Source organism: Phyllostomus discolor, chromosome 12 (assembly GCF_004126475.2).
Source record: "Phyllostomus discolor isolate MPI-MPIP mPhyDis1 chromosome 12, mPhyDis1.pri.v3, whole genome shotgun sequence".
NCBI classification, from domain to species: domain Eukaryota; kingdom Metazoa; phylum Chordata; class Mammalia; order Chiroptera; family Phyllostomidae; genus Phyllostomus; species Phyllostomus discolor.
In genome coordinates this window covers 15352886-15367360 of record NC_040914.2, presented here as the reverse complement: position 1 = coordinate 15367360, position 14475 = coordinate 15352886, and the positions used below count along the sequence as shown (strand labels likewise).

The following is a 14475-nucleotide window of genomic DNA, read 5'->3' as shown; positions in this document are numbered from 1 at the left end:
GATTAAAATTCCAGACTTGATACTTTGCCCCCTGCCTCACTCCTCCACGAAAGACATTCCTTCCTTTATTATAAGAGACACCTCGAAGGCTCAGAGAGGTGAAGACACTTACCACAGGGTCACACAGCAAACCATAAGTGGGGCTCAGATTCCAAGGCTGGGAGGCAGAGCAGGGGGCCGGTGCCAAGTGACCTCACAAGCACCCATTCACTTTCTTGACGTGATGCCAAGTGACCTCACCTATGACTGAGGTGCTACTCATTGTCGGGAGTGGGGGTGCCCAATGGGGCCTAGGGAACAGATAACATCTTTATGAACACAGCCACTATTTTTACTGCCATGGGTAAATCTTATCTATGAGCCAGGAGAAGCAATGCAAGAGTAAAGCTGTAACTTTAACGTAACACAATATAATAAATATAAGCAGTCCCTTACATTAAAGCCAGGATATGGGGTTGATTAGTCATTCTGTGATTTGCTCTTGTTTGTTTCTGTATTCAGACGTGGTGATGCGGTGGTCCTGAGTGCATCTCGTTCCATCCCGGTCACAGTGTGGCCCTGAGTGATGGTCGTGGTCTGTGTTGGTGGCTCACAGAACACTATGACCTCACAGAGAGTGCCAGGCCAACCCCTGGCCAACCCTCAGGGGCTGTCTTACTTTCTCTTACCTGGAAAACTGGCCAGTTCCCTCACTGGACTCCTGGTCTTCTTTCTCTCCCCTTCTGGAGTCTTGTACTTATTTACACAAAGGTCACAGAAACAGTTGTCCTCTTTCATTCATTCTTTTTTTTTTTTTAAATCCTCACCTGAGGACATGCTTATTGATGTTAGAGAGGGGAGAAAGGAAGGAGAGAGGGAAGGAGAGAAACATGGATTGGTTGCTTCTCATATGTGCCCTGACTGGGGGCTGAACCCACAACCTACGCATGTGCCCTTGCCAGGAATCAAACCTACAGCCTTTCAGTTTACCGGATGACGTTCCAACCGACTGAGCCACACTGGCCAGGGCTCTCCTTTCTTCCTTTAATGATAATGTATGTTCAGTGACTTGCATAAGTATACAGCTTGGTGATTCTTTACATATTTGCATACATGTGTAACTACCACCCAGAAAGAGATTGTAAGGGCTTCTCACCATTGCTCCTTTGGGGCAATGCCCAGCCAAAGATAACCCCTACTGTGATTTCCTGCACCACTGGCTAGTTTTGCCTGGTCTAGAACTTCATATAAATGGAGCTATAAAGTATGCTTTCTTTGTTTAAGGATTCTTGAGCTCAACATGAAGCTTTTGAGCTTCATCCATGTGGCTGAAGCTGTTAGTTGGCCTTTTCATTGCTGTGTAGTATTCCACAGGTGACCCACTGTTTTTCTATTCACTTCTTTAAAAAAAAAGAGAGGGGAAGGGAGGGAGACAGAGAGGGAGAGAAACATCAGTGTGTGGTTGCCTGTCGCGCTCCCCCTACTGGGGACCTGGCCCACAACCTAGGCATGTGCCCTGACTTGGAATTGAACCAGTGACCCTTTGATTCTCAGGCCGGCTTTCAATCCACTGAGCCACACCAGCCAGGGCTCCATTCCCTTCTTGATGGATATTTGCATTATTTCCCAGATTGATCATGAAACTTTCCCACCTGGCTGGGGCCTGCAGGGCCTCCTGCTTTTGAGCACATAATAATGAAAGATGTGATTGTGTCCCCAGCTGACTGAGACTCTCTCAAAAGTTGTCCACCTTTCTCAGAATTAATTCAAATCCCTTCTCAGGGCCTCTGGTGCCCTAGCCCCTGCCTGGTCGTCTGCCTCACTTTCCACCCTTTTTTCTCACTCTCTGAGCTCCAGACACATGGCTCTTCTTCGAGTTTGAATGGTTCATGCTACTTCCCATCTGTAGGTCTTTGCATCTGCTGCTCCCTCTGCTCTGTAATGCTCTCAGCTCCCACCCCGACCTACTTCATAGGCTAAACCCTCCCTGTCTTTGAGACCACCACTGGCATTACTTCCTCAGGGAAGCTTCACAGACCAGTCCCCACTTCTAGGCTCCACACTCCTTGTAGCTCCCTGCACTTTTTCCTTCATTGTGCTCGTTGTAGATAACAATTTGTGTGATTAGTTGACGAACATCTGTCTCTCCCCCATCAGACTGTGATCTCTGTGAGGACAGGCCCTGGTCCTGTCTTAATCTGCAGGCCCCCCAGACCAAAGCCACACACTGCAGGTAGTCATGAAATATTTGGTGAGTGCCCAGTGTTGAGTAGACCCCTCTGCGAACCTCAGCACTCCCCTCTCTACCCCCCAAACACACAGACTTTCTCCTGAGAACTGCCAGGGACCTGGAGCCCTGCCATTTCACTCCTTGGCAGCTGCGGGGGACCCACCCAGGGGCGGGTGTTCCGCGCCCACAGCGGACGCTGATTTGGCCCGGTTGAGCAAGGCCAGGGTTGCCTGGGGGGAGGTTACTCATCCTGGGTCCAGGTAAGAGGAGTTGGGTTGGGAAGTGGCACACCGAGGGGGGACGCCAAGGGAGCAGGATCGAAGCATGGCCCCCGCCAGGAACGCAGGTGCCCGGGCAGTGATCTGGACTACAGGTTGGCTGCTGCTGCCGATACTGCTTCGAGAAGGTGGGTCTGCTGCAGGGAGCGTCGGAGGGGGTAGAGCGGAGGCTCTGGGGAGGAGGGTTCCCTCGTTGCCCCTACATAGAGGCTGAAGGAAGGATCTCCGCATCCTGAGCCGAAGGGCTGTGGGAAAGACCATCTGCCCTGGTCAGAGGGGGCTTGTGCGGAGGATTCCTGCCCTGGGGGGTGGGGGTGGCGCCTGTGGGGAAAGCTCTTTCATCCTGAGAAGGGGCTGTGGGAAGGTCCACTGCCCTGGTCAGAGGAGGCTTGTGGAAAGGGATCCCATCCTGGGTGGAGAAGTGTGGGAAGGCGCTCCTGGTCCGTAGCAGGGTTCTCCCAGTGCCCCAGGTTAGGGACCCCCCACGTTGGGCATCAGGCGCTGTGGGAAAGGTAGTCCCAGCTGTAGGCATTAGGGGGCTTGAAGGAGAGGGACACAATGTATCCCACGACCCCAGATCTGTGGGAAGATTTTCCTTACTCCTGCCCTAGAAAAGGTTGTGCCATCGGATTGTCTCATCCTGCGGACACAGGGCGTGGGGAGGACTATTTCTCCTTGCCCGGCCGGGGGTGGAAGAAGCTTAACTAGGGGTCGCTCATTCTGCTCCGCCCCTCGTCCCCAGGAGCTCAGGCTCTGGAGTGCTACAGCTGCGTGCAGAAAGCAGATGACGGGTGCTCGCCGCAGAAGATCAAGACCGTGAAGTGCGCGCCAGGAGTGGAAGTCTGCACAGAAGCCGTGGGGGCGGTGGAGACCAGTGAGTGGGGCCCCCTAGTCCATGTACCCACTCCTTCAAGTTCCTCCAGCCGGGTTCCGCCTCCTTGTAGTCCCGCCCCTCTCTGAACTTGGCCACACCCTTCCCAGCAGCCCCATCCCTCCATGTCAGCCTGGCCCTTCAGCCTGGCCCAGGCCCTTCAACACCACCACGCCCTTCGGGCTCAGAGGGGTAAGGGGCTGAGAGTTGAGAAGTGGGTAGGGTGAACTAGGAGATCCGGGATCTCGGACCTCGCCCCCTTCGATGGAGGGCCACACGCTGTTCATTTCTGCTCCACCACTGAGCCCCCCTCTAGCCATTTCTGTCCCTACCAGAATGTTCTCCTCCTCTATCCAGTGGTGATGGAGAATGAGGCACCGACGCTCTGACCCACATCCCACCCCTATCTGAGGCCACTGCTCCCAGGAGGCCCCACCCTTCTCCCATCCTGTGCCCTTTTCAGTCTCTCAGTTCCTTCTGAGGTTGCTTTCTGCGGTTCCGCCCTTTTATTACAGCCAGCCCTCTATTCAGTGTCTGTCAGCCTGGCAGATCCATGGACTCTGCTTTTTTAAAAGATTTTATTTATTTTTATAGGGGTGGGGGGAGGGAAAAAGAGAGTCAGAGAAACATCCGTGTGAGAGAGAAACATCGATTAGTTGCCTCTCCCGCGGCCCCAACAGGTGACCTGGCCCGCAACCCAGGCAGGTGCGCTGACCAGGAATCCACCAACGACCTTTCCGTTTGCGGAAGGACGCCCAACCCACTGAGCCACACCTGTCTAGACTCGGACTCAGCTTCTTGAAGTTCCGCCCCTCCGTTTGTCATTCTTTCCAATCAGCTCTTTCTGAGGGTCTCGCCTCCTCTGACCCCTCTTTTCCTCTCCACAGTCCACGGACAATTCTCGTTGGCAGTCCGCGGCTGCGGTTCGGGACTCCCGGGCAAGAATGACCGCGGGCTGGACCTTGCCGGGCTTCTGGCCTTCATCCAGCTGCAGCAGTGCTCGGAGGACCGCTGCAACGCCAAGCTCAACCTCAGCTCGCGAGCGCTCACCCCAGCAGGTGGGTTGGAGCCGAGCCCCAGGCCCAGGGGCGGAGCCACAACGGGCCGGAGCCGCCGAGGGTGACCAATGGATGCGAGCTGGAGGACGTCAAAGGGGTTGGGGGCGGAGCCACGATCGGGGGCGGGGCCGAGAGTCAACGGGCGGGACTTCATTGCCACAGGGCACCTGTGAGATTGGACTCTAGAGGTGGGCTCACAGGGTGGGGCGGGGCTACAGGCTCAGCCAGCACCGTCGAGGGGCGGGGCGGGGGGGGGGTGGACTGTGGAGACCTCCGGTAGAGCTCAACCCCTTCCTTCCATCCTGCAACCCTCGCAGGCAATGAGAGTGCGAACGAGCCCAACGGCGCCGAGTGCTACAGCTGCGTGGGGCTGAGCCGCAAGGCGTGCCAGGGCACCAAACCGCCGGTCGTGAGCTGCTACAACGCCAGCGACCGCGCCTACAAGGGCTGTTTTGACGGCAACGTCACCCTGACTGCAGGTGAGCGAGGCCCGGGGAGTTGTAGCCTTTCTGAGGCCTCCTGGGCGCTGGTTGTCCTTTATTCAAAGTCCCCCCGACCCCCAACGCATTCTGGGAGCTGTAGGCCCAAGGGCTTGTCTTGTTTTCTAAAATGTCATGAGAAATGCAGTCCTATCCCCAGTGTAGCGCGGGGATAGGGATGCTTTTTGTCCTAGTTTTTGGGAAAAGTACATTTCTATAGAAGCCTGCTAAGTACAGAATGCAGGGATGTGCAATGGGAAACGTATTTAAATCTTCCAGTTTCTGCCTGGGCATTGCGGGAATCTAGTTCCCACTCCTTAAAACTCAAGGGGTTAGGGTGCCCACCTAACTACTTTGGAGAGGTGCCATTCAGCCTCCTGGCCTCTGCCTCAGGGAATCATGGGAGACGTTCGAACTCCGTCCCCTGCCAGGGTATTGGGGAGATAGAGTTCTGACTCTGAGACTAAATACTGGCGGTGTTAGGGGTAGAGGTATGTGAAAAATGATGGGAGGGAGGTACGGGGCATTTGTTTTTTTCTCTTTGGTCATGTGAGAGGTGTTGTACCCCTGTCCAAACCTTTCTTCCACGGCACTGTTGGGCTTGTAGACCGACCTGTTCACTTTCCCCCTGAATGTACTGTGGGAAATGTGATCCATCATAAGCCAAAGACTGGGACTTTGGCCAGTGTTTCTCAAAGTGGGGCCCGAGTTAAGACTTTCAGATTAACAAGCCCTGCTAAGTTTCATTCTGGCTGGGCCTCCCCTCCCTGCATTTCAATCACCGACCTACCTGTGTCTCCCTCCTTCAGCCAACGTGACTGTATCCCTGCCTGTCCGGGGCTGCGTCCAGGACGAGTTCTGCACCCGGGATGCGGTGACAGGCCCGGGGTTCACGCTCAGCGGCTCCTGCTGCAAGGGGCCCCGCTGTAACGCAGACCTTCGCAACAAGACCTACTTCTCCTCGCGGATCCCGCCGCTTGTCCTGCTGCCGGCTGCTCCGCCCACCACGCGGGCTCCGACCACCGCTGTCACACCTTCCACCCCGACCCCAACCACGACCCTCTCTGCCACCAAGCCCACTCTAGCCTCCACCAGCCAGACTCCTCCAAAGGAGGCAGAACCTGAGACCTTCCGGGAAGAGGGATCTAGCTTGGCTGGAGGTGCTGTTAGTCACCAGGACCGCAGTAATAAGGAGCAGTACCCCACAAAAAATTGGGCCCATAACAAAGGCTCTGAAGCTCCCTTGGCAGGGTTCATGGGTCTTCTGTTGGCCGTGGCTGCTGGCACCCTGCTATGAGCTTCTCCACCTGGAAAACTCCCTCTTGCCCTCCTTCCCTGGCCCCGGGTACCCACCCTCTCTTCCCTTTCCCACCACTGGACTGGGCTGGCCCAGTCCCAGTTTTTCCATTTACCCCAGTACTGCTGGCTGCTGCTGCACTGGTTTGCGGCTTCGGGAAATAAAGTTACCATTGTATATATCCTGCCGGGTGTTCTAGCTTTTTGAGGTAGCAAACGCGTCCCCCTCATCATGGTGCCTAGTCAGAATAGTCACGGGAAGGATGGGAGAGACCAAGCTTCCTATTCCCTTTCTCCTAGCCAACCTGGACTCTGGGGGGCCGAGTAGGATAGTGGTTCCCTCCTCCGTTGGCAGCTGGCCCTGCCAGTCCATCTTTGCGGGAATCCTTTCAGTGTCTGTCTGCCTTACTAGACTGTGAGCTCCTCAAGGTCAAGGAATGTGCCTTATGCCTCTGTGTGGTCAGTTTCTGGAAACGGACTCAATAAAATTTGAATTACTTTGTACAGTGTTTTGAAGGCATCATGTCTATCTCACTTTTTTTAAAGATTTTATTTATTTATTTTTAGAGAGAGGGGAAGAAGGGGTGGAGAAAGAGAGGGAGAGAAACATCAGTGCGTAGTTTTCTCTCAGGCACCTCTAACTGGGGACCGGGACTGCAACCCAGGCATGTGCCCTGACCAGAAATTGAAACAGGGACCCTTTGGTTCATAGGTCTGCACTTGATCCACTGAGCCACACCAGCCAGGGCAAATGCCAAGACCTTTTAGAAGAGCTGAGACAGCCCTGGGGGAAGTCTGGGTTTGACTTATTTTCATCTCCTGGGGTTTAGCCAGCTTGTGGGTGATCCCAGTGGGGAGGGGAACACTGTGTGAATCCATTAGCCAGTGTCGTGGGGTGAATGGGGTCTTCAGCAATGCTGGGGAACAGAGGGCAACTTTGTTTAATGGGGTTGTACACTGCCTCCAGGCCCCACCCTCCTTGCCATCTGTCTGGTGTCTTAATTATTCAGTGGGTTCAGCCACTGTGTCCCACTTGTCTAAAGGGCATCAGTCTTTGCTTCCTGTTGGAGGCTTGGGGGCCTGAGCTCCATTCCATCTCCTCAAGACAGATGAAGGCATACAGGCCCCAAGGAGGAAAAGCCTATCTTGGGAATGAGAGGGGCTGGCAGGCTTTGCAGCTGCTTGCTGCAAGGCAATAGTGAGGTAATAATAGTAATATTGCTGATGTCAATATTTCTAAACTTTATTTATTTTTAGAGAGGGGAAAGGAGGGACAAAGAGAAGGAGAGAAACATCTATTCATTCTTAGAAACATCTACCGGTTCTTACTTGTATGTGCCCCAATGAGGGACCGAACCTGCAACTGGGAGGTCCTGTCTGGCAGTCCAACCTGTAACCTTTCTGGGAGGTCGTACCCTGCCTGGGAGTCCAACCGGTGACCATTCACTTGGATGACATCCAAGCAGCTGAGCCACACTGGTTAGGTCAATTTTTTTTTTACATTTTACTTACTTATTTTTAGAGAGAGGGGAAGGGAGGGAGAAAGAGAGGGAGAGAAATATTGATCAGGTGCCTCTCTCATGCCTCCAGTCAGGGAGCTGGCCTGCAACTCAGGCATGTGCTCTGACAGGGAATCAAGCCAGTGACTTTTTGCTTTGTGGAATGATGACCAACCCACCAAGCCACGCCTATTGGAGTACTATTTTTTAATTAAATTTTATTTATTGATATTTTGGGGAGAGAGAGAGAAACATCAGTGTATTGTCCCACTTACTTATGCATCCATTGGTTGCTTCTTGTATGTGCCCTGACTGGGGATTGAACTGATGTCACTATTAACAGGGAGTAGTATGAGGTGATAACAAAGCCATAGTAAATAACGATTAGAGTGACAAAACAGAAAATCAATAAGAGCGTGAGCAAATTGCAGTGGTAAAATAGAAACTATAGTTACAGGAATGGTGGTCATTTTTACTTATTTACTTTTTTTAAAAGGATTTTTTTTTTTCAGAGAGGGGAAGGGAGGAAAAAAGAGAGGAGAGGAACAAGAATGTATGAGAGAAACATCATTTGGTTGCATCTCTGCTGCCCCCTAACTGGGGACCAGACATGCAAACCAGGCCTGTGTCCTGACTGGGAATCAAATCAGTGACCTTTTGGTTTGCAGATGCCCAACCAGCTGAACCACACTGGTCAGGGTGAATGTTGGTCATTTTTAAAAAGTCTTACCAGACACCAGGCCTCTGCTCAGGGGGTTTGCATCAGCTCATTTAATTTTCTATTTCTTTAGAAGTTAAAACATTTTTTCATTTTATTTTCCATATAAATTCTCAGATGGGATGATAGGAGGTGCAGAAGAGTAACATGACTCAACTCACAACAAGCAGTACCAGGTACTGTTGTTTTTTTAAATCTTTTTATTTATTTATTTTTATAGACAGAGGAAGTGAGGGAGAAAGAGAGGAAGAGAAACATCAGTGTGTGGTTGCCTCTCACGTGGTCCCCACTGGGGACCTGACCTGCAACCCAGGGAGGTGCCCTGACTGGGAATTGAACTGGTGACCCTTTGGTTTGCAGCCTATGCTCAATCCACTGAGCTACACCAGCCAGGGCTCCCAGGTACTGTTTTAAGTGCTGTGCTTGCATGAACACATTTAAGCTACACAACTGTCCTATGAGGTAAGCGTTAATCATCTGCATTTTACAAGGGGAGGAAACCAGGCCCAGAGAGGTTGAGAAACTTGCCCCAGTAAGCAATGCAGACCGGATTTGAACCCGGGCAGACTGGGCTTACGGAGCATGACCAGAACGACTGTAACTTTTCCCTCAGCTTGTCTGAACTTGAGACAAGCTTCTTCCTGCCTCTCCCTGACCTCCTTCTCACCCCTCCCTGTCACCCGGCCCTTCCACAATTCAGAAGACCTAACCATGGAGGCTCCAGATGTCCCTTCCAGTCCCACCAGTTTCTTGCTTTAGAAAACTTGTCACCCTCAATTCTTTGACTGCTCCTCCAAGATGTGTGTAAATTTCTCTGAAGAGCCTCTTGGCAGTTTTACTGCCCAGGAAATGCCTCTCTCAAGGTCCTGGGAACCATTTCTTTGAAAAGTAAACACCAAAACAGGGAGCACCTCTATCTTCCAGTTTCCCCAGCAGAGCCAGAGCTTATCTTCAGTGGTTGCTTTTTTTCCCAGCAGTAAAAAAACTACCTCCTGGGCTGTGAAACAAAGGGTCGCCGGTTCGAATCCCAGTCAGGGCACATGCCTGGGTTGCAGGCCAGGTCCCCAGTAACAGGCGCGTGAGAGGCAACCACACATTGATGTTTCTCTCCCTCTCTTTCTCCTTCCCTTCCTTTCTCCCTAAAAATAAGTAAATAAAATCTTAAACACAAAACAAAACTACCTGCTATCATGAAGATACAAGGTAGTTTCCTTTTCCTTTGGGGGAAACTGATTAGCAAACACAGATGACCTATGGAGCGCTCCATCCCCCCAGCTCTTAAAAACCCGACCGCCCTTCAGTTTTAGCTGAGTTGAGTTCACACTGAGTTCTGGCCTCTCTCTCTATTGTAATGTGCTTGAGCAAAATCTCCCTTCACCTGCAATTAATAGAGTATTGAATGCCAACTGTAGGTGAGAAGTGAAAACAAATTTTTACAAAGTCCTTCTTGCCTGCTCGATGTTGTCTGGGGCAGTTTTCACTTTGGTAAGCACAAGCTGCTTACCAGGGAGAGTTGGCAGCATTTTCTCTCCTCCAAATATGCCTTTTCGGGTTATTGACTGTTCTAAGCTGGTTATTTTTAAGAGACAAAAGACTCAGGAAGAACCTTTTACCTCCACCTTATCTGCATCAAGGGACTCAGATGGAAAAACCTGCTTAAATTAAGGAAGCTATCACCTGAGCATAACATGAACCATGTGTGGATGGCTGGGAGGAACCTAGCAAAATCTGTTCGACTTTTCTCTGGGTTCCATTGTTTCTGGTGGATGGCAAGGATTAGAAAAAAAGATTTTATTTATTTCCTTTTAGACAGAGGGGAAGGGAGGGAGAAAGGGAGAGAAACATCAATGTATGGTTGCCTCTTGTGCATCCCCTACTGGGTACCTGGCCCACAACCCAGGCAGGTGCCCTGACTGGGAATTGAACCTGCGACCCTTTGGTTTGTAGGCTGGCACTCAATCCACTGAGCCACACCAGCCAGGGCCCATTTTTTTTTAAAAAAAATCAAATGTTTACTCCCTGCCTACCTTCCCTTAAAGTCCAAACCACTACCCCTCTTTTTCCTAAATGGAAGATGCCATATAAACCCCAACTGCCCAGTTTGTACTCAAGGTCCCCTATTCTGAGGGAGTCCCTGTTAGTACCTATGTAATCAACTGGAATCATTTCTCCTGTTAGTTTCTCTCATGCCCATTTGACTGTTAGACCAGCCAGAAGAACTGAGAAGGGTAGAAGGAAAATTATTTTCCTCCCCTACACTGGCATACCACACAGTTTCAGGCCAGCAGCTTGGTAACTAACTGTGAGTCTCTTTTTGGCACCTCCGTGGTGTAGGCTAGAACTCCTCTATCACCTGTACTCTGTGGAGACTTTTCCCACTCTTTGGGGGAAAGACTCTAGGATTCCCCCTATTGTGTAGCTCAGCCCTGGGCTCCTGAGGGCCCCTCTCGCCTCCCCCCCACCCCCCACAGTGTGTCCTGACCCCGTGTCCCGCTGTGGCCTGTGGCGGGTACTGATGGCACTGTCTCAGAGCTGATGCAGGCGTCGAAGGATGCTATTTTCTAAAAATGCTAAATCACAGTTCTCACGCAGATGAAAAACGACCCTGTGTCAAAGGTTTTATTGCACTCACTCATCAATGAGGAAATGGGTAAAATATTACAAGCCTTGGTTGGTGGCAGAGGCCTGAATGGCAGCTGACTTGCTGAGCCACCAGCCAGGCCCTGCCTCACCCACGTCCCTGTCCCCTGGAGGAAAGGTGTCCCAGGGAACGTAATTGCTGCAGGGGGACCCGGTGCATCTGACTGAGGCTCTCACAGGGCAGGAGTCCCTGACTTCTTCCCTCCCAAGTCCCACGATGCTCATTGCCCGCCAACCTCCAGAGCATGTGTGTTGCCAGTCACACCCGTGCGAGGGGAGCCGCTGACGCTCGTTACCACCGCGCTTATTCGGGACCCGAAAGAAGAGTGTCAGTGGTAACGGTGGACCCAGGGGTGGGGCGGTGCTGCTGGTCCCCAGCTCAGCTGGAAAGTCAAGCCGACGCCCATGTTGGCCCAGAGCCTGTTGAGCAGCCAAGGGGAGCATGTGTGGGCTTCTTCCCTAACCTGACCGGGGCTTCATTTGAAATGAGACATGCCGCCTCTGTCTCGGGTGGGTGCTCTTGGACTGTGCTTCCTTCCTCCCCTGGAGCCCCGATGGCCCCACGGAGGCCTGGCCAGCCTCCCAGCACCACTCAGGTCACCCGTCCCCTCTTGGGCCTCTGGCGTTTCTCTGGGTTGGGAGACCCTCCCTCAGGGAGGCCTCAGAGCGGCACGTGGGTCCGGACACGGTGCTGCGGGAGTCTCTGCCGGGCTCCAGGGTGGTGCTCAGTGCCTCTCCCCGCCAGCAAAGTTGTGTCTTTTCTCTTCTAAAAAAATGGCACCACCAGTTCAAAGGAGACTTCAAAGAACACATGCATATAGGTGATCAGAGATGCTGAAATAAATTTGTAAGTGGACCTCAAACCGGTCAACATCCAGAGGGAGAAAATCAACCGTGTTCGGCCAGGCAGGACCCCTTTGAGACGCTGTTAGTTTGCTCTGGGTTTAGCGTCACTATGACGGTTTAAGGCAAGGCGAGGTGGCGGTGGCCCAGAAGGGAGTGCCAGAGGAGACAGCAGGTGATCCTTGCTGCCTGTCACAGAGGTGTGCACCTCTGGAGGTACCGTGCCATGGGGAGGCCCTGACACAGCCGTTCTGACGTGGGGCCACGGAGTTAGGGTAGGGCACGCGGCAAGCACAGGCGAGGACAGAAGGAAGATGCCCTCCGGGTGTGGTTCCCTCCAGACGGTGACGCCTCCCTCACCTCCATGGTTGTGCAGCCACCCAGTGTTGTGCACTTCAGGGTTGCCATAACAAAGTCCCAAACTGGGTGGCTTTAAACAACAGAAATGTATCGTCTCACAGTTCTGGAGGCCGGAAGTACGAAATCAAGGTGTGGGTGGGGCCATGCTCCCTTCGAAGCTTCTAGGGGAGGATCCTTCCTGGTTTCTTCCAGCTTCTGGTGTCCCCAGAGGTTCCTTGGCTTATAGACACATCATTCCACTCTCTCTCCTTCACATGGACACCAGTCATACTAAATAAAGGCCCACCCTAATGACCTCATTTTATTTTATTTTTTATAGTATAAAGGTTTTATATTTATTTACTTATTATTTTTATTTATTTTTAGACAGAGGGGAAAGGAGGGAGAAAGAGAGGGAGAGAAACATCAATGTGTGGTTGCCTCTTGTGCGCCCCCTACTGGGAACCTAGTGTGCAACCCAGGCATATGCCCTGACTGGGAATCAAACCAGTGACCCTTTGGTTCACAGACCAGTGCTCAATCCACTGAGCCACACCAGCCAGGGCTAAAGTTTTTATATTTAGGATTAGCCAGCTGGACTCGGTTTAGATGATCCCAGTTCTGTTGGCAGGACCCACAGCATCCTCGTCCGGAGCCAGTCGAACAGACACCTTCTTCTCCCCGTCAGGCCTGATCAGGGCGTTGACCTTGGCCACGTCAGTGTCACAGAACTTCTTTGCAGCCTGTTTGATCTGGTGCTTGTTGGCCTTGGCATCACAGGAGCACAAGCGTATTGTTGTCGTCTCATTTCTTCCTGGCTGACTGGGGAGTCAGGGGAATGTGATGATGGCATCGTCGTCAAGCTTGTTCCTCCTGGGGGTGCTCTTCTGAGAATATTTAGGCCACCTTTGGGGCCGCAGTGCCTCAGCCTCCAGAAGGTGGGTGATGTGTGGATCTTTTTTGTTTTTGATTGTGTGGCTATGGATGCATTTTAGCACTGCTTTCTTTACCTTCAAACCCTTTCTCTTGGCTTTGGCTTTGAGAGGCATGGGGCTTCCTCCTATGTTTTGGGCTCTGTCTTCGTGAAAAGCTAATGACCGCATTTTTAATTTATTAAATCGTTCCTAAATACAGTTGTCTGCTGCTTAAAGGTAGGGACACGTTTTGAGAAACATGTCATTAGGTGTGACAAAACATGTCCTTTTGTCATGCAAACATCATAGACTGCACTTACACAAACTTAGCTACACACCTGGGCTATACGGTTGGCACACCACCATCGTGTATGGGGTCAGCTGTACCCTGTGCTACTACTACAACTTCACTGCTAGTGAAACCAGGGCTAGTAAATTCTCGAAGCCTCAGTGTCTACATCTATGAACTGGGTGTGATAATAGTTCCTATCTTTAGGACTCTTCTGGTGAGATTTAGAGTTCATAATGTTACTCAAGGGCATAACCTGGCATATAGTAAGTACTCAGAACATAGGGAACCAGCCAGATGGTGAAGTTGATTTGAGCTGATGCAAGGATATTTCATCGATGAAAGACAGACTGCTGAAGTAAGATTGCAAAATGAGATTCAAAACCAGTTTGTGTCCAACAGGGCAATGAACCCTTAATCTCTGGGGCTATGTTGTCTGCTGGACAGAAATCATTTCTATCAGAAGTAATTTGCATCTTTCTTAGACAAAAATCATTTGCAACTTATCTATCTTCTTATTTTGAGACATCATTTGCAAAGTTCTACAATATATGTACAGGTCAGCATAGTCCATTGCAATAAGGACCTTGAGACTGGTCAAGCAATAGTCCGGTTTGACTCATCCTGGCCCCATGATTGAAGGTCAGCAATTTCTCCTGGAGCTGGGTGGGATGCCTGACGGTCAGATCTGTATCTTCTGAAGTTAGTTCCTAGGATTCCTATACAAACATGCTGTTTATCTATAAGCTGCATTTTAGTCCGAGCCAGCACTTACAGAAACAATGTAAAAGAATGGTGGGGTGGGTTACAATTCCCCAAGGTTACAATTTGAGGGTCGGAACTTTCAGTCCCACTTCCCTGGCCTCTGGGGAGGGGAGAGAGGCTGGAGGTTGAATCTGCCACCAATGGCCAATGATTTCAGCATTGACGTCTATGGAATGAAGGCTCCACAGAAACGAAACCCAGAAAGGCGGGGTACAGAGAATTCCGGGTTAGTGAACTTGCGTAGGTGCTGGGAAGCTGGCGCCCCTGGACAGGGCAC

The 14475-nt window shown here is 51.5% G+C and overlaps 1 protein-coding gene across 2 annotated transcripts; it reads left to right on the top strand.

Moving 5' to 3' along the window:
- The first annotated feature begins 2444 nt into the window (after window positions 1-2444).
- LYPD3 (LY6/PLAUR domain containing 3) lies at window positions 2445-6374 on the top strand. 2 transcript variants are annotated; one of them, XM_036012438.1, is made up of 5 exons: window positions 2445-2616; window positions 3225-3361; window positions 4246-4416; window positions 4734-4895; window positions 5705-6374. In XM_036012438.1, the coding sequence occupies exons 1-5, from the start codon at window positions 2534-2536 to the stop codon at window positions 6190-6192; spliced, it is 1041 nt and encodes a 346-aa protein (XP_035868331.1). In that variant the 5' UTR covers window positions 2445-2533; the 3' UTR covers window positions 6193-6374. The 2 variants fall into 2 exon arrangements, with proteins under 2 accessions (XP_035868331.1, XP_028385995.1); XM_028530194.2 differs by having other exon boundaries at window positions 2447-2615; window positions 3230-3361.
- The last annotated feature ends 8101 nt before the right edge of the window (window positions 6375-14475 follow it).